This window comes from Astatotilapia calliptera, chromosome 16 (assembly GCF_964374335.1).
Source record: "Astatotilapia calliptera chromosome 16, fAstCal68.1, whole genome shotgun sequence".
NCBI lineage: Eukaryota > Metazoa > Chordata > Actinopteri > Cichliformes > Cichlidae > Astatotilapia > Astatotilapia calliptera.
Window position 1 is genome coordinate 3,797,901 of NC_137437.1, and position 23,101 is coordinate 3,821,001.

Below are 23,101 nucleotides of genomic sequence, written 5' to 3' on the forward strand. Positions count from 1 at the left end.
GTAGTGTGAAGGTATTTCGGCTATTTCAAGTCTGACAAAAAACAGAGTAGCGCTCACTGTAAATTGTGCCGAAAGAAAGTCTGGAAATACAATAAACTGGTGCATGCGTCACACTGTGCGCCACGTTATTGTTTCGGTGAAATGAATTTCTACAATACTGTTAATTCTACTCTCTGCAGTGTTTAAATGCTTACATATACACACAGTTACTGTCCCTCCACACATACGACTCGGTTCTGCTTCTATGCCCCAGCTTTGTTTACTTTTTCCCACCGAGGCTTCTAGACTTCTGATTGGCCAACATTTCTGCACGGTTAGGAATCTAGCGCCACCTGCTGCTTTGGCATGTTCATAGCAGCGTTTTCCTTCATTTCTGCCTTTATGTGTGGACGGGATTATTTTTTAAAACGAAAACGGAAAATCTCCATTTTCAAAAATACCCGTGTACGTGTGGACGTAGCCTCAGTCTCTGACTGGAAGCGCTAATTCGTCATTCGGCTTTTGTCAGACTAAAGTAACTGTTAAAACTGTTTGAAAAGCTAAGCTATACAACAAGGAGAGATTGAGAATTTCCTTTTAGTTCTCAGTTTATTTGATATTGACAAAAGTTAGTCAGTTTTGTCTGTTCTTCTGTAAAACAAACTAAGATTTATTTTTAGAATTAATATTTTGTTTCTAAGTGGAATTGACAATTTAGTCTGTTTCGTTTGTTCTATTTTGAAACTTAAACGCTTTAGCGGCTGCCTTTTGTGTAGTTTGCAATATTTGCCTTTATTTATCTGAAAAAGTCTCATGTTCCTTAAGTACATCTACCCTGTTGAACTTATTATGGGAAATAAATATTTAAATAAAAACAAGCTGCTGATTATTTCACATTTTACATGTGAGCAACGGCACATTTAAATCTTACAAATATAGTTATTTGGCTTATATCGTGATAGATATCGTTATCGCCTGAAATGAAAAAAACATATCGTGATATGAAAAAATCTCATATCGCCCAGCTCTACTATTCATATATACTATTTTAGTGATTTTTGCCAGCCACCCTCATATGGAGCAAACAAATGTTGGATGGTTGTTTATCACAATCACTCAAGAGATATGTGATGAACTCTAATGTGTTCTGGTGAAACCCAAACAAGAAGATGTCGGGAATAATCTGTCTTTAACGAAGGTGGTTGTTGCAAAGGACTTTCCTTCAAATGTCAACAGCTGGATGAACCTGCACATGTACATTATTCTCAAACTTTTAGTTTTTTGCTAGTCTGTCTCAGAGCTTGACTGATGACACATATGACACATACAGTAACTGAGGATGGTGCCCTTTGACCTTGAACATAAGTGGTCAGCTGGGTACCTTAAAGACACGTGACTGACAAATGTGTAAATGGCCATGGATCGCAGCCGTCCACTTGTGAAAAGAAGCAAACAAGTGTTGATATGGTCCATAAGTAGACACTGATGTGTAGTCAGACCAATGCACCGGTGTAGGTGGGATTTGGGGTGTGCAGAGAAGTGAAGTAAAATCAATAGGAATAACAGCAATTCGTGGTCTCTGTGTAAAATAAAAAGACTGCACACTCTTCTTTCTTCTTCTTCTGCTGTTATTGCTCCTCCATTGTTCCAGCTGTTTCATGCCTCAGTGTCAGATAAAACAATTCAACTTGCTGGAGTACACATACTCAAAGCTGGAGCCAAATGGCCATCTTTGATGATCTTTTGAGTAACTGAGAGTGCGTAAAAACGTCTTGTCAATGCCAGAGTTCTTCGAGCTGCTTGGAAGGCAACAGCGACTCAAATAGCAACTTGTTACAAGCAACACTTAACATGTCAAACTTTGAAGAAGATGGACTATAGCAGCAAAAGACCACACCAGGTGCCACTCCTGTTAGCTAAGAACAAGAAACTGAGGTTACGATTCTTAAAAACTTAAAAACAAAAACTGGACAAAACCTGACGAGCCTTGAAATAATGGATCCATCCTGTCGTGTATCAATGGTTCAGACAAGTGTTGCTGGTCTCATCTAGAGCAGGGCGATGTGACCAAAAATATTTATCACGATATACATTTGAAAATTTGCGATAACGATATAACTTTCGATATAGTTGACACTAGACAAAATACTTTACAACTCCACAACTTTATTAGTGAAATAAAAAAAAACCATCAATGTATTTTCACTTAAACAAGCAGCTGTTTTTTATGTGCATTAAAGTTATATAAAAATTAACAGTGCAAATGCAAATTCCTTGCTGACAGTTTAACCAAAAGGCATTTCCAGTGGAAACTGGCCGACATATCCTCAGCATAACCATGTATAATATCCACAAAACTTAAAAAGAGGTTATACACACACAATACGGTAATATTATGTTGAAGCACAGTACGTATCACTCCGCGAGGCTCCTGCCTACGATAGCCGTAATGCTCCGACAATCCATCAAGCGGTGCGGTTTCATAGCTTAGCAAAGTCGTACTAAAACATTTGACAGATTGCTGAGCGCCGTGTACATAAACTCGTTTCGAGGTCAGTAAACACAACCAGAATTCATACATAAGGCACACGGGATTATAAGGGGCTCTGTCGACTTTCAGAAAAATCAAAGGATTGATTTTAAGTGTGCCGTATTTTCCAAACAACACGGTAATAACGACGGCCCGCTAGCACGCTCTACCAAAAATGTGCTTTGTTGTGTATTTGACAGACGAAAGCTAAACCAGTTCCACACCACTGAAGTTGCAGCATTTTTACAAACCAGTTCTGGTTCATCTGTTTCATTCAACGATCCGCTTTTGCCCTTCTTATTCTCCATCGTCGTCATGCTTTTTCCGCCATGTGCGTATAAAAACAAAGGCACTGCGCATGCGCGTTTTACCCATATTCTATCGCGATATTTCATTTTCTTATCGTTGCCCAACATTTGGAACATTTTGGGCCCAAAGTGAGAATTCTTTTCTTGCATAACTTCATGAATTGTTAGGTTTTTTTTAACTAACAGACTGAGTTACAATTTAATAAAAAATCTACTGGCACATTTAAAAGCCATAGTTTGGTCTTCACTCTATTATATGAAATCTTTGTGAAATCAATGGCGATGCATGCATGTGTAAGTCCTTCCTGGATGGTGTACTGCCAGCTGTTGGCCTTGGCAAGCTAGCACACACATACACTCATTTCCTCAGCCACTGTCAACATCCTCTGCACACTACGAATGATGTCATTGCCCAAACACAAACGCACACTCACTGCATGTGAGCACCCAGGTGGCTGATGGTTAAGTACAAACTAAAGGCTAGAAACTAAAAAGAAATGAAAAGCTTGCAAAGCTTAACAAATCTGGAAAATAGTGCCATCCAGTTAAAAGTAAAATTTTACATTTTGTGCATTTATTGGCTAAAATAAAAGGGAGACTCCCAGAAAATCACATTATAAAAGAGCTGCAGCAGCACTTCTGGAACATCATGACATTTCAGTGCTGCTGCTTTCAGTGCACGAAAGATGTTTCTGGCCAAACACGGCATGTTTTTGTTAGCTGCCCTTTTTGGGATTTCTACCAATGTTCCACTTTTGTAGTAATAAATGAGAAAAAAAACCCAGAAGAACAAAGGGGGAAGAGGAAGCCGGCCCTACAGTGTCATTGTTTATTTGGAAAAATAGGTTTCTGTCTGCCTTTATATGACAACTTGATCAACTTTTCCACCTCGGTCCAGCGAGGCAAGTGAGGCATTTCCTCGAATTCCTAGCATCGCACTTCCATTTTAAATGTGCAAATTCAAAATGTGCATAAACAAAGAGGCGTCTGGAAGACAACGGGGGGAGCAGTAAAGGAGGGAGGTGGGCAGAGAGAGAGAAAGAGAGATGGCTGAGTAGAGAATAAGAGGCCTGGATGGATGCCAGGTCACAAGTCTTTATCCCTGAGCCAATTGGTCTGCAAACACTAGCTCAGCAGGATGTGGAGACACAAACACATACACAATACAACACACCTGTGTGTGTGTGTGTGTGTGTCTGTGTGTGTGTGCGTATGACAGTGCGTCTCACCCGAGCTCAGCCTGTGATCACCACGAGGACTTCTCTTAAGAAAAGCGGATAAAATCAGACACGCCTGGGTTTTTTTATTTTCCAATAACGTCCCGAATACAAGTGCATTTATCTACAAACTCCATTCTAAAAGCTAAAAAAAACAGACCTGCTTACTGTAATTATTGCGATACACTGTATCCTGTAATCCATTTAAACATCTGACAGAAAGAGCTGCTTTGCAATTAAACTGACATATTTTTCTAATGTAAAAATCTGCTTATTGAAAGATAACAGCGCTGTCAGTTACTGAGGATGGAGTCATAAACTTTTCAGGTGTCAAATCAAGCTATAATTAAAAGAAGGCAATGGGAACCAGACACAACATCATCAGTTATTTCGATGGGGTCTATTTAAATAAACAGCTTCTGGTTTTTTTTTTTTTGTTTCTTTTTAGTTCTGATGTCCTACAGAACACAATTATATAGAATTTAAATGGTTATAAATCGCAGGCTGTTCCCAGGCTTAGCACCTTCAGTGCTGCAGAGCGTTTTGTAGCATCTTAGCACCCATTCTCCCACTGCTTCCAGTGCTCTCTCCACCAGAGCCACACGAAACCGATAGCTCTTCAGATCTGAAGGCAGGTAGTGCGGCAGACAAGAACCGATCCTAAAATACCACAAAAAAGCAAGTGGGAAATCGATATATATGCAACACATGACATATAATAGGATGATTCACTACACAATAGCACATTCCCACTGTGTGCTTGAAGCATGAAGATATGAATGGGTAAATCTCCTTGTAAACTGTAGTAATCGCGCTCCATGGTGAATACTGCTGGAGAGTTGCCCTCCATAGAAAACCACTCATCTTGAAAGATCAGGGCTATGGCTTTCACAGTATAAGCTCTCTCCATCACGAGTGCAGTTCATTTGTTCTGCTTTCCTGCCGCGGCAGTCTGACTGCTCACTTTCTTATCTAATCTCTGCCACCGTAGACTGAATGCCTTATTCACTTACTGAATTATGGGTTCCCGGGCAAGTGCCTATGTGTGTGTGTGTGTGTGTGTGTGCGTTTGACTCGAGTGATTTCAAATTATGAGGAAAAGACAATAACTGTGTGTGTTTGGAGCACGATAAAAAAGAAAGTGAATGAATGCAGTGATTAGAGCGGCTCATATTGAAGGCAGAATTGGCACCAGCTTCCACACTGTAAGAAGTGGAGCAGCGTGCTTGTGTCTCAATGCCTCTGTTTACTGTTACAGCCTTAAATGCTTCTCTGATTTGTGCCGGTCACTGGATTGTAATATCTGCAACTACTTCCTAATTGTGAATATGTCAGAATTTCATAGTGGGGTTCATTTTAATCATTGAAAAGTGTCACTTTTTCACCCAATCAGCACTTCACCCAAACGCACAGCATCATCTATGCCGAGCTACGCACTGTAGGTTTTTTGGAGGACTGCAAGCAACTCTTCTGCATAGGCAAATACCTACGCAAACAGACACAGCCGCTGTACCATAAAGTTCCCGGGTAGTTCAACCCAGCATGCAGAGGGCTAATAGTAGGTCAGCCTAGACTATCGCCAGGATGAAAAACGAAGACAAACAGGGCTTCTGCCAATCAGTCTAAGCATGGCAAGTTTCAGTTAGGAATGGAAACACTCGCATTAACACGATGAAGTCTGGTGCTTCTAAAAGTTGTAGCTGCAGATGTGAAATATTTCTGACAGCTACAATATCAGCAAAGGTGTCAAAAAAAGAAGTGTAAGAGATGTATGAAAATTGACAGAAGCACTAACACAATTCAGCTGGAGCGATCGCGTTTTATATATCGTGGAAGACACAGCTGCTTTTGGTTTAATTTCCAGTAACACAATCTTCCATCACAGAAGAATTCTGGTCGGGTCTACTGGAACTGGAAGAGTGTACACCTGGACCTACTGGTGACACAAGGCTCACTGGTGCACGTGAGGAGTGAAGGCTGTACCGACCGATTCAATAGATGAGCTACTGTAGCTCAAGCTGTCGAAAAAGGTGATGCTGGTTCTGACAGAAAGGCATCAGAATACACAGTGGATCACAGTTTGTTGCTTATGGGGTTGAATAGTCACAGACCAGTCATGATGCCCAAGCTGGCCACTGAAAACACCAACATTGGGCACTTGAGCATCAACACTGGACCACGGAGCAATGAAAGAAGGCGGCGTGATCTGATGAATCATGTTTTCTTTTGCATCATATGGAAAGCCGAGAGCAAGTGTGTTTCTTTCCTGGGACCAGGACACAGTATAGAAAGAAGGCAAGCAGGCAGAGGCAGTGTGATACTTTGGGCAATATTCTGCTGGGAACCCTTGGGTCCTGCCATCCATGTGGGTGTTACTTTGATATGTACCACCTACCTAAGCATTTCTGCAGACCATGTACCTAGGGCTGTTCGATATAACAATATATATCGGATGACGATATAAAAACGTCTATCATTCCATTTTATGCTATCATTTGTTTCGTGGTGTCGCAAAATAAACTGTTTACGGCAATATTTTTTCATGGTTTTGATGGTCACTGTAGTGGCTATATTCATTTCTTAAAGTTCTCTCTTTCTCTTATATTTTATATAACCACACTACTAACAGACAAGCGCCTGTTTTTATGCGTTGTGGTTAGCAACAACGACGGTAAAACCATCGCGTGTCCGCTTGTTTATGTTCCACATAAACCTTTCACAATAAAGCTCAAGATCCTGTTGAGACTTTTCAAAATAAACTGAATCACGTGAAAGACCAGATTATTTACGGATGAGAAGTAAAAAAGAGCCGCCAGGTGCTAAAAAATAGACCTTAGACTCAAACGTTAGAACAGGCTTTTCCCCGCAGCACGCCGTGTAATAAATACTCACAAAGAAAACGGCAGCCGTTACAACTTATGTCTAAAAATGTATTGTTTCATGCATCTGCTAAAACACTCGACTCCAGCTACACGACGCCCAGCTGGAAACACTTCCGAGCTGCCCGAGATTCACAGAATTTACAGAAAATGTTACATTTTTGTGATTTATATCGTTATCGGGACGATAGAATTCTTATATTGGGATATGAGATTTTGGTCATATCGCACTGCCCTACATGTACCCCTTTCATTCCATGAAGACTACTGTTGAAAGCTAATTATAATGTACCTGGATAATGCACCTTGCCACAAAGCAGAAATGTTTTAGGAATGACTTTGAGGTGTTGACTTGGCATTCAATTGGCAATTTCAAGATTTCAGTCCAATCGAGCATCTGTGGGATGTGCTGGACAAACTAGTCCGATTCACGAAGCCTCCACCTCACAAATTACAGGACTTAAAGAATCTGTTGCTAACATTTTGGTGTACCACAGCACACCTTCACTGGTCTAGTGGAGTCCATGCCTTACAGAGTCTGAGGTGTTTTGGCAGCAAAAAGGGGGACTAACACAATGTTAGGCACGTGATCATAATGTCTGATCTGTTTCCCTCTAGACTAAAGGATGGATGCTGTATGAACAGCAAAACACTGTCCGGTTAAGATGTGTTAATAAGTAAGCATAGCCTAAAAAGAGAAAAAGAACTGAAAGGGATGAACTGTAAGGATAAAAGAACATTAACTAATATTATGCATTAAAAGCTGAAACCAAGACATCACAATTTTTATTCTTCATCTCTGGCACTCTTCCAGTGTGTCTCCCTCCTCTAACTCCCCCAGCCGGTTATTAGAGATGACTGTCTCTTCCTGAACCTGTGCTAGAGGCTTCTTCCTGTTAAACGGGAGTTCTTCATTCCCACTGTCACCAAGTGCTTACTCATAGGGGCTCATCAATGTATCTGTATTATTCTAAAGTCTTTATCTTACAATATAAAGCATCTTGCGGTGACTGTTCTTGTCATTTGTCGCTTTATAAATAAAACTGAATTGAATAGAACTTATCAATTCAGTTTTAAGTGGCTTTGTTTAAAAAGTTGATTTTCCGACATTTGAATCAGGCATTACACAAGCCACGGCTACATTTCTCTGTTCTGCTGTCTCTTTCTTTTTCTCTTCATTCCTTTGTTTTTTTTTCCTCACCCATCTTCTTTTTGCGACCATGAGGAAGCAGCTGTGTTCCACATACAATTACATAACTGTGTGTGTGTGTGTGTGTGTGTGTGTGTGTGTGTGTGTGTGTGTGTGTGTGTGTGTGTGTGTGTGTGTGTGTGTGTGTGTGTGTGTGTGTGAGTGTGTCTGCATTAACACATGCCGGGAAATGACACGGGCAAAAAGAAGATGAGAGCAGAAAGGCGATGGACAAACATCTTCTCTTCTCTCTGACTAACTTTCATCTGCCTTTATTCACTTTATCTGTCTTCTGGTGTCTCTCTCATCCTTTCCTCTCACTCCGTGTCTCGCTGCCCCTCCGTCCCCTCCATTCTTTCCTCCACCGCCACATACAGAGTTACTGGGCTGTGAAATGTGAAAAACTGCAGCATGCATGGCAATTCATTATCTTGTCAAACTTCCCCGGGCCTGCCCCAAGCCACGGGCAGACACAGAGAGACAAAAATGGGAGTGAGAAAGAGACATAGACAGAAAAAGGGGTTCATGTAATGGTCCATGCAGTAGATTAACAGGTTACCAAGAAGATGAGGAGAAAGACAAGTTTTTGAGCCGAGTCGGTCAATTATTACTGGCGTGAGTTTTGATGTTCACGAGTAGTGCTAATACATTTTATGATTTGAATCTCTGCTTCTGAATTTTATTATTTCATATTAAGGCAAGCAATATGAAAGATTAGATTTCTGAGGATTCATTCTGAAAAGGCACCGACTGATTGGCCAGAGCTGTTTCATGGTTAAATCTACACACACATAGGCACAACACTGGCAGACAGCATTCCTGAAAAGGATACAGGGTTGTAGGCTGGCCTAATGGAGACACTGTATCTCAGTGACACTGAGCTTGCTGGGCCAGCATAGTGCTGTAATGGTACCACAGCAAATAAATCAATCAGCCTGAAAGGAATTATGGCCACACAGAGCATGTAAACTAAGGGATGAGATGAGAAAGAGACCGTGCGAGTCGGCCAGTTAAAAGCACCGTTGGGCGTTGGAATAGGCTCAACACCTGCAAAGATTGTCGACATAGCGTATTAGACTGTAAACGCAGATTTACAGCAACCACATGAAACCTAAACGTCTGCTCCAGGGTTCAGTTTCGTCGTCCCTCTTTTCTCACTGTGTCCATTTTCCCCCTCATTCATCAGATTTTGGAGTAGCCTTGCTTTGAAATAAATGGATTACATCTAATTGGGGAGCCTGCATTTGCTATTTGATCCTTGAGCCACTCGGCACACACTCACAAATCCCCAAAGCCCATCACATCATCCCAAACCTGCAAAGATGCAGCAATTACACACAGACCATGGGCTCAATACTGTCAGAGGCACTAAGGCGGATAGGCAGGAGAGAGAGAGCGAGAGTGTGTTTTCCACATGTTTAGCCATGATGCAAAGAGCCTGATAAAAGAGGCCTGTATGAGGAAACAAAGACCAGGAACAGGGACAGTCAGGAAAGATAAATGACATCCACAAATCTGCTTCCTTGTGTGTGTTGTTTGCCTGAGTGTGTGTCTGTGCGTGTGTGTTGTTCCGTCCATCTGACAGCAAACGGCCAATTACTGTCGAAAGTGGCGGGATGAGTCCTGCCAGACCACAGCTTTCCATTAGTGCATGCCAGCCAAGCGTGTGTGTGTGTGAGTGTGTGTGTGTGTGTGTGTGTGTGTGTGTGATGGAGTGAATAAGGGGATAGAAGAAGACAGAAGGAACAAGAGTAGGAAAAAAAAACGTGGGTGTGCCTGGTTTATGTGTGTGTATGTTTGTCTTTCTCCCCTCTGCGTCGCCACTTGTGCAGATAAATTCGACAAAAACACATTTACATTTTTTTTCCTCCCTCTTTCAAAGCTTTGGCCTTCCATCCATAATCACCCAGCACTTTCCACAATGAAAACTGAGTTTTCAATCAAAAACGCTCCCTCTGATGTAAATGAACTCTCACATTCAGCTGTTTAAGATAAGATAAGAGATAAGATAGAACTTTATTAATCCCTCGGGTGGGTTCCTCTGGGAAATTCGACTTCCAAAAAGCACAGCAACGACCGAAGTTACAGTTACAGAATTGTTATATATATATATATATATATATATATATATATATATATATACACACACACATATATAAATACAGAGACAAATATAAATAAAATATACAAAGGGGATAAATAGAATAAATAGGAATAAAAAATAAAAATACAAGTGAATTGCACATTTCAAGTATTGAGTCTATTGCACTGTTGACTATTTACAAAAAGTATTGCACAAGGTGTTGTACAGTGAGGTGAAGAGGCACTACAGCTTAGTTGTTCCCCCCTCCTTCGTCCTCCTGTTTCCCCTCCCTCTCCCCTCCAGAGAGGAGTTAAACAGTTTGATGGCGTGTGGGACAAAGGAGTTTTTAAGTCTGTTAGTTCTTGTCTTGGGGAGTTTGTACGGCTAAACAGTCGCAGGGTAAGTAAATAAATTCTTAATATTTTGGATGCTGTTTGAATGTCTTACCTGGAGGCATAAAATAGTATTTGCAATTGTTTCTGTGTGTTCTGTGTAGAGAGAGGTCAGGGAGGTTGCTAGCATAGCTTAGCACCAACACTGTGAGCAGGTGAAAACTGCTAGCTTCCACCCAAAGAAAAGCTTGAAGTTAGCCTTCTTTTCATTTAAAATGTCCCTACTAAGAAAACTACAGCAACTGCTTTGTACGTCAAAAAGTAGCCCTATGCTATGTAGCTTGCTATTTGCTCATTAACTACAAGAGACTTCAGTATTTAAAAGTACATGTTATAACTTTGATAACTTGGAAGGCAACTTTGCCTTAAGTATTGGTGATAGGCTAGGCTAAGCATGTTTGGAACAATCACTGCAAAAAAAAGAAAGAAAACCTACTGATTAATTTACATGTTATTACTAACCAGTCCTGCTGATTGGCAGGAAGTTGCTCAAAGCTAACTAGCCATAACAGGAGCGAGTTAATTAGAAGAGCCTGCTTTAGACTGGCTCAGTAATACTGTAGATATGAAGTGGCTGACCTACGAAAGGCTTTGAGTCTTCTACACGTCTTGTAAGCTAAGTAATGAATGACTACATTTCTGTTGCATTTAGCATCAAGTTAGTGCTTCTGTCTTGGAAAAGCTTTAAAAAAATCTCTTGATTACCCTAATTAACCTGATTACTGTGTGCATTACTTTGCACGTACAGTTAAGGACTTTCGAATGCTCAGTTTGTAACACAAGAACGAACATGTAACTATGATTTTTGGTATGAAGACACCACATACACTTCAATGGCAAAGAACAACAACCAGTACAAATTTTACCCCAGTGTGAAGTACAGTGGGGGGGGGGGGGGGGAAACTGCTCAGCAGAGGGCAGCGTCAGCTCTTTTTGTGTGGCAACTATTTTATTTACCTAGATGGTATTGCTTTTGTTGCTGTGGAGTAGCTGTGTGTGTGTGTGTGTGTGTGTGTGTGTGTGTGTGCGTGTGTGTGTGTGTGTGTGTGTGTGTGTGTGTGTGTGTGTGTTTTATGTATGTATTAACCTTTATTTTTTTATACTTTTTCCCCAGATCTCCAAGTAAAAATTTGCAAGAAAATCAATAACTCAGGTGTCCAAGACATGGTGTCCTGGACAGCAAACAGGAATAAAGACTGCTCCAACTCACCAGACTAGTCCTAATTAGTTTTCCTCCTCAACACTCTTAATCAATTAACATATAACAGACAGAAAAAATAGGTTACTGTGGCTGGAAGTGTGTGCTGTTTGCACTAAAAATAGGATGAGACATTGTGAATTTGTGTCAGTAAGACAGTCATAGAGGAGAACCGCAGTTTGGGCTTTATTCAGCACCGTGGGAATTATCATGGTTCTACTACTCAAATACATGAAACAGAGCAATCCAGCATTGTTGGAGTGGACTGTGCCATGCAGGGGTCCACTGGGGGATTTTTGATGGACTGATTTACTGAACATTAGATTTCATATAAAGGCACCCACACACTTACAAGAGGCTGTAAGGCGGATTCCAATTAACAGATATTTCCATTTCTCAAGTTCAAGCAGGGAAAACTTAAGTGAAAATATCACCCTGTGATTGGTTAGCAAATCATAAAACATGACCCATACGATATACTGTGTTGCTTAGCCTTTTAAACATCGCCTCTGTGTGTGAAACAGAAAAAATGAAAGATGTGGTACATCTGGACCCACAGACCACAAAACTCGCGTGGCTGTACGTACAGAGAAAATCGCGCTTTATCTGATTCATGCCATTAAAATGAAGATTTTACATTTGAATAAAAATGTTATAAAATAGTCTGCGGGCTCGCATGAAGGGTCCACTGTATGTTCTATAGAGGGTGACGTGCTTAATGTATAATTCAACAGGATTATCTGCAAACAAACAGTGGCAGATGTGGATATATTATTTAAGATCAAGTCACTTGCTATTAAGCATGTGTCCATTTTCCACAGCTCCCCTCTCTCTCCTCCAGTGTGTGTGTGTGTGCGTGTTAGTCCAAACATATCTGATCTATCGATCACATCAGCATCGGCATCACGCTCTCGGATTCAGACACTTAAATGTTCCATCATGGGCTCAGACTGCAAAGACACAAATTTCACTTTCACCTTCACTTCGCGTCTGACCCTGTCAGTTACATTCTACACAGTCTACAACAGCGCAGATCAATCAAGGTTTCCCAGTAAAGTTACCAAAAAAAGGTTAATTTTAAAACTACATAAGAGCGCTCAGACTTTTCAGTCTAGCGTTAAAAACAACACTGGAGTAACTTTAAAAGCATCCTCATCTGCTTTTCATCTGACAAACTGAACGCCGATCCCTTTCTCTCTGCCTCGTGGAAAAAAACTATCATCACCAAAACTACAAGCAAAATTAGACGGAAGCGGCATTTTTCACTTTCAGAGTTTCATCCACAGCATTCAAACGTTGGCACTATGCATACCCTGGATGTGGCCACATGTTTCTCACATTTAAGCCATTTAAGTTCAAAATCATAGCGGTGGATTTCACGGAGCGATAGCGTCATGCTTCTGCTTTTAAATGGTTAATAAGATGCTTTAATGAAGCCGAAAGTGTGGTTAAAGGGAATGAAAGGGATCATTGGTATGACTAGAGGGTTTTTACGCATTTTTGGGGGGATACTGCTATTAGTGCGTAAAGCTCCGTGCTTATTCCCCCCACCCGCGCCTGTTTTCCATGCGTGTGCGTGTTTTCTCCTGTCAGCGAACCTCGCCGTGCTCCATGTGAGCAGAGAAAAAAAAGACGCAACTACACGGGGCTTTCGCTGGCGCTCATGAGAGCTCCGCTGGTGCAAAACACTACAGGCACACGCGGAAAACAGCAACCCAGCGCACGCATCCCAGTTTCTAAGCCCGTCAGTTTCCCGGAAAAGACGAGAAAAACGCATCGTCTCTGACCTGCTGCCAGTTCTCCTCCAGGGAAGGCATCGCAGAGAAATAACCAGTGTCGTGGACGAGTTGGAGTTCCTGGAAAATACTGTAATTCGCCAACACATCCATGCTCGAAAAAAAAGAAAAAAAAGAAGAAGTCAGTAAAGAAGTCCAGAATCCAAACGATAGAAACGCACTTCTTCGTTCTTCTCCTCACACTTGACAGATTAAAGAAACAAATTTTAGAAAACAAAAACCCCCCAAAACAAAACAAAAATGTAAAAAAAAAGCCCAAATCTGGTGCGGATGAGCGCACCTGAACACTTTGATGAAAAAAAGAAAAACAAAAAGCTGAGAGGGAAAGAAGAGTTGATAATTTGATCTCTGTCAGTGCTATCCCGTCTCCTCTCCGCTCGCTCTGTCACGCCTCTCTCCTCAGTCCTGGCTTGGGGGGTGCCAGATCTATTTCCGCATTGCCAGATTGCCAATCGGTCTCAGTACAAGCTGCCAGGTTGCCAGGTTTGCTCCTCCAGCAGCAGACTGGACCCCGCTGCAATTCCAAGCGACCGGTGCGAGAGGGGAGGGGAGCAGAGGAGGAGCCACCTGTCAGTCAATTTCATGCGTGACCTTATAAGGTAAATAGGGTTGATGATGTCACTGGCGTCCAATTAAGGAGGCGAGGAGAAAGAGTGAGAGGGGCGGAGCGTTCAGGGGATTCAGAGTCGCTATTGGCTGGAGCGGGCTGTCATTCCGGCTGTAGATGGAAGTGAGGGGTGAGTTATTTTTAGAGGCCTATATAAAAGCGCCAGCATTCCACTCTCAGTTATTACAGACTGCACAAGCAGCGAGGAGAGAAACGAGAGAAGCCACCGCCGCTGCGAGGAAACAGTGACAAAATAATGTAAGCCGCCCTATGAAACTGCAGAAAGAAGTGGAAGTAGCATGAGCAATAGGATGAGGTGTGAAAATAAAAATGTGTGTGTTTGTTCTTTTCTTTGGTGGTGTTACAGCTTCACCGCAGAGAAGCTTCCATGTGGTTTTCACGTGGCGACGTCTACACAGAGAGCACTGATGCAGAGGGGAGAGCTCAGCGCCATCCACCCACCTGATCAGTTTACATGTTGTTGTTTTTTTTAGTTAAAATAAAGCTACATTTTACACTTTTTTTCACACAATAAATATAACCTTCACAGTTTAACACCCACTTCTTCAAAAATAAATTTGCCTGCACTCTACAGTTCAGTTTCCCTTCCTAAGATATTTTCTTGATTGAGTGATTACAGGAGAATATGCAGCTTTTGAAGCACGTGGTGCATCCATACCTCCTCTATAAGTCTCACCTGTGCAACATCAGGTCCTGAACATAAGACTGGATGAGACTCCATAAAACCATTATGCAAACCTCTTCACCCAGCTGCAGCCATTGCTTGCTTTAAATATTATTCAGTATGCAGTATTCTGATTGGCTTCAGGTGAACCTGAGGCCACTCCTCCACCAAATTGTTCTAGTTGGGTCTGAATAGTGCAAATTATATGTAAATAACTTCTGAAACAATATGCTGGAGCAAGCAGTACCCTGTGGAGATAGATTTAGAGAAATCAAACCAAATTTGATAAATAAAATAGAGACTTATTTAAAATAAACGTAATATTCATAAAAATGAGCCGTGAAGGCTCTGAAAGCATCATTTTGTTAATATTAGGGCTTAGAGAGAAAAAAAAAACATAATCAAATATAAATAGCTTTTTACTGTTTCTGTGTCTAATGTTCATTGTGATCTATTTGATACGACTAACTTTTTTTTTATTATTACTATTGAAAACTGAAGTAACTGTCTGTCTTCAGGCTTCAGGATCCGACAGACGGGATCCGCTTGACTTGTTATAGGCTTTTAAAGGATCAGATGGCAGAAATAATTTCCACGCTCTGAAAGTGTTTGATGGGGAGCACCGTTTTATAAAACCTCTGTGGGCAGTTTTTCTCACAGGATGATTGGATCTTTTGTCACATCCTTCCTCTCTTCTCTGCTTAATTTCTTTCTTTGTTTTTCCATCACTTACCTCCCGTCAGTTCCTCTGCTTCTCTCCCACTTTCCTTCTTCTCTAGCTACTGTGACAAATGAGAGTAACTGCTGGCAGTGGCGGATCTAGAAAATTTGGTGCAAAGGAGGGCCAAGATGTCTAGGGAGGGTGGCATATACCACTTCAGAGAAGTATGTAAAAATCTCTCCATATGTAAATGGAGGCAAAATAAAATATCCACAAAAACACTTTTATAACAAATAAACAATTCGTTTTCACAAGTATTTTAACTTGTAAAGAGGGGGCTTTACTGGAGGGGCAGTTGCCCCCCCCCCCCCCCCCCGCTCCCCTTTTGCCCCCCCTTGCCCCCCTGACTGCATGTAAATGTGACAGATTGATAATCAGCCTTAATAAATAACGCTGAGGTCACTAAAGTTCAGAAATTTGACACATGGATGGAAAGATTGGCTATGATAAAGAAGGAGTCATGAATGATCTGAAACTGACAGGCAGTGTGCTGAAACAAGAACATCATGCAAAATTACTTGAACGTGTTCATCTAAGTCGTGGTAGGACAGAATAGTGCAAAATCAAAATCCCAGTAGAGCAGGTTATTTTCCACTAAATCGATTTCATGCTCATCCCACAGCTAAATGAGTGAAGGGCCAGATCAAATGTTCCTGAAATAAGCTTAGATTGCTTCCACCTGTTCTCTTATGTAACAGCCACATAGTGAGGATTTACGTGGCGTCCAGTTAACACTTGCCTTGTGCGCTTGTGCGTCTTCTTGCTCTGTCCCCGCTTCTTCTCCGCGTGTCTCATCTCTGGAGACCTGCGGCTCGTCTCGGAGGAATATGAGGGCCAGATGGCTTCTAGATCAGCTGTTTCAGGACACTTTCCCCATTGATTTTCACAGCTCTGTCTGCCACTGAAGGAAGAGAGGAAAGAGGAAGGAGCAGGAGTCAGAGAGCAGGGGTCTGGGGGTGGAGGAGTATGGATCAATATTCTACTGACCCTCTATAAGATGCCCTCAGAAGATTTGCATACAATTAAACAACAGAATAAAAGAATCATTATCATGTTTACTTTGAATAACTTCCACTCAATGCTCCTTTCACCCCATCTGCTGCCTGTACTGTTACCATTAAAGTTACAGCTGTACTTTGCTTTCTTCTTCTGTTGTTGTAAAAAAGATGGAGAACAACAGAAAACAGGAAAATAAAAGAAATGGAAAATGATAAGAATAAAAAATGAAAAGAAAAGAAAAAAGAGATTTTTTTTCATTTAGTGGTGAGATGAATCTAAGTGGTTACATGTTTTCAGTTTCTTGCTAAAATTACCAAGCTCCATAAGAGGAGAAAACAAAGGGAAAAACAGAGAGAAAGTGTGTGTGTGTGTGTGTGTGCGCGTGTGTGTGTGTGGGCTGCATTTTTGCCTACACACGGCTACACAGGATCTGGGCATTGCTTCCTAGATCCTCACACACTCAGTGTTGTAATCTTATTATTGTGTTGTGTTGTTTTGGAAAAAAATGTTGCAATGAGAGGGGAAGGAGAAAAAAAGGATTGTTTCACTGAACTGGAATTTCATGCTTTCAAGGATGACATTTATAATCCTTACCAGACTTAAATGATTAAAAAATACAGAACTACAAAACTATCAGAGGAAATGAACCTTCTATTGCTAAGTAAGTGTAAAAAAAATGAAACATTTTAAGGTTTTGCATTAGACATTTATGTTCACTCATATTCATTTTATACCTTTAGAAACTCAGAAAAGCCTCCATGCTGGCAGTTACTTGTGTTTTCACTGGTAAATGTCAGGAGAACCGTCATTGTCCAAAGTTTCTTGTTCTAAAATGTATCGCACAGGAAAGGACTTTTCCTGTCATTCAACTTCTCACTACTGGGAGGATTCTTTTTGGTTTAGGCTACAGTGCCATCTGGGTAGAGCGTGCAGGAGGCAGGACACGCGCTGAACACTTTGTAGTTGTAAATTCAGTAGACTGGTACCTGCACTAATGTCACAATGGTGCAAATCAACTTTTGTGCTCACACACACCACCGCTGTCAGGTAAGCTCTGAAAACTCAGAGTGCATCTGTAAAAAAGAAGAAGCAGAAATAATCAAGATGTCGGGGAAGAAGGTAAAAATTTGATCCAGGGTTTTGATTGGTGCCTGCTGCACGATCTGCACTGAGGCAACAAGAACCTTTTAATTTTCTTTATTGACATTTCATCAGTCATCCAAGAGTCTACTGCTGGCTGGCATAAAGCCCCATGCTTTCAGAAGGTATATTTACATGTCTAACACTGTGGTGAGAGGGCCAAAGTGTAGTTTACTTTGCATAGTGAAATCTATAAGCTGCAAAAAAAAAAAAAAAGGAAAGTCTAAGAAAGATCTAAGAAAAAGAACTGTAGATTTACACAAGTTAGGAAGGCCTCTGGAAGCTGTTTCTAAACAACTCTATGATCATTAGTTCAACATACTTGACAGTTTGAGTCTGGAAGAACCCAAACTGTCACACTCAAGTGACAGGAAATTGGTTAGGATGCTCAGGCACAATCCAGAAACCACCAAGCCTCAAGCCTGCCATCAATTGGAAACTGCTGGAACACCACCATCATTCACCACTGTAAAAGTAAGTTTTATATTTGTATCCGGTTGTTCAGTCTGACGTCACTAGCCGTGTCTGGGTCTAAACTCCGCTGCAGGTCCATATATCAAACGATCACTGTGGCATTACTGAGAGTTGAAAAACTGTCTAAAGTCTTTCATCTTTAATAAAATGATCAGCGTTCTGCTCTACCAGGTGTAACAATTGAGTTTAACATCCAGGCATCCATGAAAACGGAATTTATGACATTTAACGGAGTTAGAAGTTAGCAGGGAGTTAGCTCGCTAGCTTCTATCTAAATACAATATAGCATGTCCTGACTGCGGGGTTTTGGAAACAAATTAAAACGTACAGCTCTGTTATCACTTCCAGCATAAATGAAGACAGAAAACTAAACAGCAGTAACGTTTGTAGGGTTACTGAAGTTGGGCTAGCTGGTATATAATGATGTGCTGCGTGACCGCTAGCGACACAGCTACGTTAGCATAATATAAACAAGCTAACTTTTTTTTCCACTCGATAAAAGTTACTGTGAGTGTTCTCGGTGGTCAGGAACAAATGTAATCGCATGGCAGGATGCTGTAAAAGGACCAAACTTCAGCCAGGAGAACAACTGAGATAATCCATCCACAATACGAGGTTAGTCATTCATATACTGCTGCATGGGCTGGGCTGTAGTTACACCCTAAGGTTTTAAAAACTGAGCTTAAATAAATGATTAGCGGTAATAAAAGCCGAGGGAGGTCAACAGTGATCACTGACTGTTTTAGGAGCTTTTTGAGATCAAATAGAAGAAAATACATAACATTAAACATGTTAACAACACAAAAGCCATATTAAACGCAGACTACTTTAGGCCCGGAAGTAGGATTCGTCGCGTCATCACTGAACAACCGGATTGGGTGGCTGTAGCCCAGGTTGCTCTGCAATGCATTCATAGGAGTATAAATGTGTGAGAATGTTTGATAGAAAGCAGTTACACATTTAAAAACAGTGCCTGTATGAATAGGTGTGAATGGGTGAAGGGGCATGTTGTTCAAAGTGCTTTGGGTGCTCAGGTAGAGTAGAAAAATGCAAGAATCAGTCCATTTACCATTTATGTCACCATGAATGAAGAGAGCACAGCCCAAGAAAGAAGACTCTGCTTCAAAATCAATACTTTCCAGAAAAGTTTTATTGTCAGACAAAGATTGGCCACATTGAGAAGAAGTATCTTTGGAAGGATAAAGGTAAGGGTGTCAAACGTAAGGACCCTGTCAAATCCTTGTCACTGTCGAGAACAGCTGCCAAGCATGGTGGTGGCAGCATCACGTTCTGGGGCTGTTCTGCTACCAGCAGAACTGGACCACTGCTCAAAGCAAATAGGATAATAAAGAAGGCTCCCTCCAAATACTTCAACATCACCTCAAACTAGCATCGAACCAAATATTAGTGGAGGTGTTACATTAGAGCCTGCATGTATAATTGTCACGGTCTGGCTGGCAGACCGTGGGGATGTGGGGAAAGGAGGACCCAAAACGCAGACTCTGCGATGCAAACAGTGCTCTTTATTTACAGTGAAAAGGCTGTAAATACAATAACTCCCCGTTGCTCCCTCGAACCCCGTGTGCGTGCTTCCCTCCGATATCTGTGCTCGTGCTCCCCGCTGTTGTGTTTCCGCACCCCCGTGCGTGCTGCCTCTCCAGACCACTCCTCCTCCTGTAGGGAAACCAGAGACGCAGCCGTCAACACTAACCCTCGGTGGGCATATACGCACAGCACAGACCTACGCTAACACACAGTGACTTGGTAAGATAACTCAATGATCCCGCGTCGGTGGGAGCTCCAAGACTCTCCTAAGTAGCTCCCCCGACGAGCCCTGATCAGCGGCAGGTGTGTGGCTTCGGGTGTGGCCAGTCCGTCCGCAGGGCCACACCCCTCAGGCCTGCAGGTGGCCGAGCTCCATCCTCCAGGCACACCCGCAGACATACACACCCATACCTCGCCTAAACATATGAGTGGGACACAGACTAACACAGCACAGAGAAACACACATATGTACACGCACAGAGAAGGGGAAACGACACCAAAAATACATAATAATAATACACAGGTCCATGACTGCCCAGGGATCCTGGGTCGCCCAGTCCCAGGACCCTGACAGTACCCCCCCTCTAAGGGTCGGCTCCCGACGACCCAAAAACACAAACCAAAAACAGCACAACCAACCCAGGGCGGGCGGCGGGAGGTCCAGGACGGAGGGCAGAACCAAAACAAGCAAAAACCCCCAAAGAAAACAACCCCCCCAAGGTCACAGTCCCAGAGTCCGACCGCGCATCCCGCAGCGGAGCAACAAAAAGAAAAAATGCCACAAAACAGTCTCAGGCGGCCCATCAACATAACAAAAGAGTTCAGGGGGCCTACCTCGAGTCCAATGGTGGCGACATTGCAGCTCCGGCGGGCAGCCACGGGTCCGGCAACAGCAGAAAAACGGTTCTGGGGGCCTGCCACTGCTCCAGTGGCGGCGGCACTGCTGCCCCTCCGGTGGCGAGCCCCGGGTCCGACGGCGGCGGCGCTGCTCCCCAGGCGGCCTGCCCGGGATCCAGTGACGGTAGCGGCGCTGCGGCTCCTCCGGCGGCCTGCCCCGGGTCCGACGGCGGCGGCGCTGCTCCCCAGGCGGCCTGCCACGGGTCCGGTGGCGCTGCGCTGCTCCTCCGGTGAGCAACAGCGAGGTGTGGCCCACGGTTCATGACGCGCTGGTCGCTGACGTGGATGCAGAGGACGTGGATGGCGTGGAGGCCGTGCCAGATGTGGAGGTCCCTCCGGTTCGCTGACCTCCGGCTCCGGCTGAGCGGGCCCCTCCTCGGCTGCTGGCAGCGAGAGCCCCTCCTCGGCTGCTGGCAGCGAGAGCTCCCTCGGCTCGCCGAGCTCCTCCTCGGCTGGCAGCGCCGGTTGTTCCTTCCGCTCGCCGAGCTCCTCTGCTGGTGGTTCGCTGAGCTGCTCCTGCTCGCTGAGCTGCTCCTGCCCGCTGAGCTGCTCCCGCCCGCTGAGCTGCTCCCGCCCGCTGAGCTCCGGCTCGGGCAGATCGAGCTCCTCCCGCTCGCTGGGCTCCTGCTCCGCCACGCTGAGCCGCTCCTCCGGCTCGCCGGGCTCCTGCTCCGGCTCGCAGGGCTCCACAGCTGGCGGTGCGGGCTCCTCCCGCTCTCCGAGCACCCTGAGCACCTCCGGCTGCGCTACAGCTACTGACGGTCGATCTGGAGGTGAAGATGGTGATGCGGTGTCTGCAGGTGGGGAAGGTGAAGGTAGAGTAGGTGATGCAGATGGCGAAGCCGAGAGTGCTGCGGTCGCTGCAGTCTGATGGGACTCTGGTGGAGAAGTAGCTGCAGAGGGAGAAGGTGATGATGGTGCGGCAGCTGCTCCCGGTGGACTGGACAGCGATGCAGGGACAGACGGGTGAAATGATGGCAGAGGTGGTCCAGCAGGCATATCGACCTCCAACTGAGGATGAAGGTGAGAGGCTGACCGGACTGAAGACTCAGTCACCAGCTGGGCAGCAGACTCCGTTACTAGCTGGGCAGCGGACTGAGTTGAGGGTGATATGGCTATTATGAAGGGTGGAGAGGATGAGAATGTTACAGCTGGCTCAACAAATTCCAGGGGTCCAGAGGCAACTGAGGCCTCCAGTTCGGCCTCTGGGGAAGCCCTGGGGAGAACCTCTGTCTCCATATGGCCAGACTGAGCCAAAAAGTCATCTGGGTCTGTATGCTGTGAACTCCCTAGCTCACAGCTCACAGTCTCAGAGTGAACATCTTCTGAGTTTTTGGAGGTAAAGCAAACAGTTTCTGACCCCACCGACTCTGAGCTAACTACCTCAGGGCTGTCTATGCAAAATTCTGCCCCAGTATTAGCACTCAGGCCACCTTCGTCCGTCGGTGGTCCAAAAATCCCCACTGGGAGTTCAGTTACACCTCTTACAGTCTCTCCATTGTTAATTGCCGTAGTGGCTATAGTCTCTATAGGGAAGGGCAGAGTCCATTTTACTCACTGTGGCATCCAGAGCCGCTGGTCCTGAGCCTTCGACCAGCACAGGAGTGAGTGTAGAGGTGGCTGAACGCTGCTTGCGAGGACGCCTTCTCCTCCGTGAAGGCAGGGCCGGGTGTACGGAAACAGTCCTCTGCTGTTCATCTGTGTTTTGATTTTCAATGACAGGATTAATAGAAACAAATGAGTCGGGTTTACTCACTGCGGTGATGAGCGCTGTTGGTCCGTTGCCAGCTGACCGGGCTGAAACCGCAGGAGTGGGTTGAGGCGTAACGGGATGATGGTAGAGAGTGCGGCATGCCTTCCGTAACGGCGGATCAAACGATTGTGCCGCGAGCATCGACGGGAAAGCCCTCCGCCGACGCGTGAAAAGCCAAGCGGCTAGAGTCTCTAGGAGAGCAGCCGAACTGTCCATGCTCGGACCACCCAAGCCAAATAGTTCAAAACTCGAGCTCTCCCTTAAACTAGCGACCAGGTGCCTAAGTTTGTTAATGTCCAGAATGTTCGTGGTGAAGGTAGTGGATGAGAGATAATTGTCAAAGAACACTACCTGTATATGTCTCTTGTGTGGGTCTACAGCCTGGATTACGCTCCGGCAGTAATCCCATAGCTGGTGGTTGGCGGGATCATTCTGTCACGGTCTGGCTGGCAGACCGTGGGGATGTGGGGAAAGGAGGACCCAAAATGCAGACTCTGCGATGCAAACAGTGCTCTTTATTTACAGTGAAAAGGCTGTAAATACAATAACTCCCCGTTGCTCCCTCGAACCCCGTGTGCGTGCTTCCCTCCGATATCTGTGCTCGTGCTCCCCGCTGTTGTGTTTCCGCACCCCCGTGCGTGCTGCCTCTCCAGACCACTCCTCCTCCTGTAGGGAAACCAGAGACGCAGCCGTCAACACTAACCCTCGG

At 44.0% G+C, this 23,101-nt stretch overlaps 1 protein-coding gene and 2 long non-coding RNA genes across 3 annotated transcripts in view; 1 reads left to right on the plus strand and 2 right to left on the minus strand.

Annotated features, from left to right (window-relative positions):
* klf7b (Kruppel like factor 7b) overlaps nt 1-14,425 on the minus strand; it is a 74,375-nt gene extending 59,950 nt beyond the window's left edge. The window contains exon 1 of the mRNA XM_026143987.2: nt 13,563-14,425. Coding sequence (XP_025999772.1) covers nt 13,563-13,664 — 102 coding nt within the window. The 5' untranslated portion in view covers nt 13,665-14,425. The remainder of the gene's footprint in view (nt 1-13,562) is intronic.
* On the plus strand, nt 14,330-14,772 carry LOC145421129 (uncharacterized). Its single transcript, XR_013902426.1, has 2 exons — nt 14,330-14,436; nt 14,546-14,772. It is a non-coding gene; the product is annotated as an uncharacterized LOC145421129 (long non-coding RNA).
* Nucleotides 14,773-19,329: 4,557 nt separating this feature from the next.
* LOC145421196 (uncharacterized) lies at nt 19,330-20,725 on the minus strand. The gene is made up of 2 exons (XR_013902497.1): nt 19,959-20,725; nt 19,330-19,871 (listed from the first exon to the last, which is right to left on the minus strand). It is a non-coding gene; the product is annotated as an uncharacterized LOC145421196 (long non-coding RNA).
* Nucleotides 20,726-23,101: the final 2,376 nt, after the last annotated feature.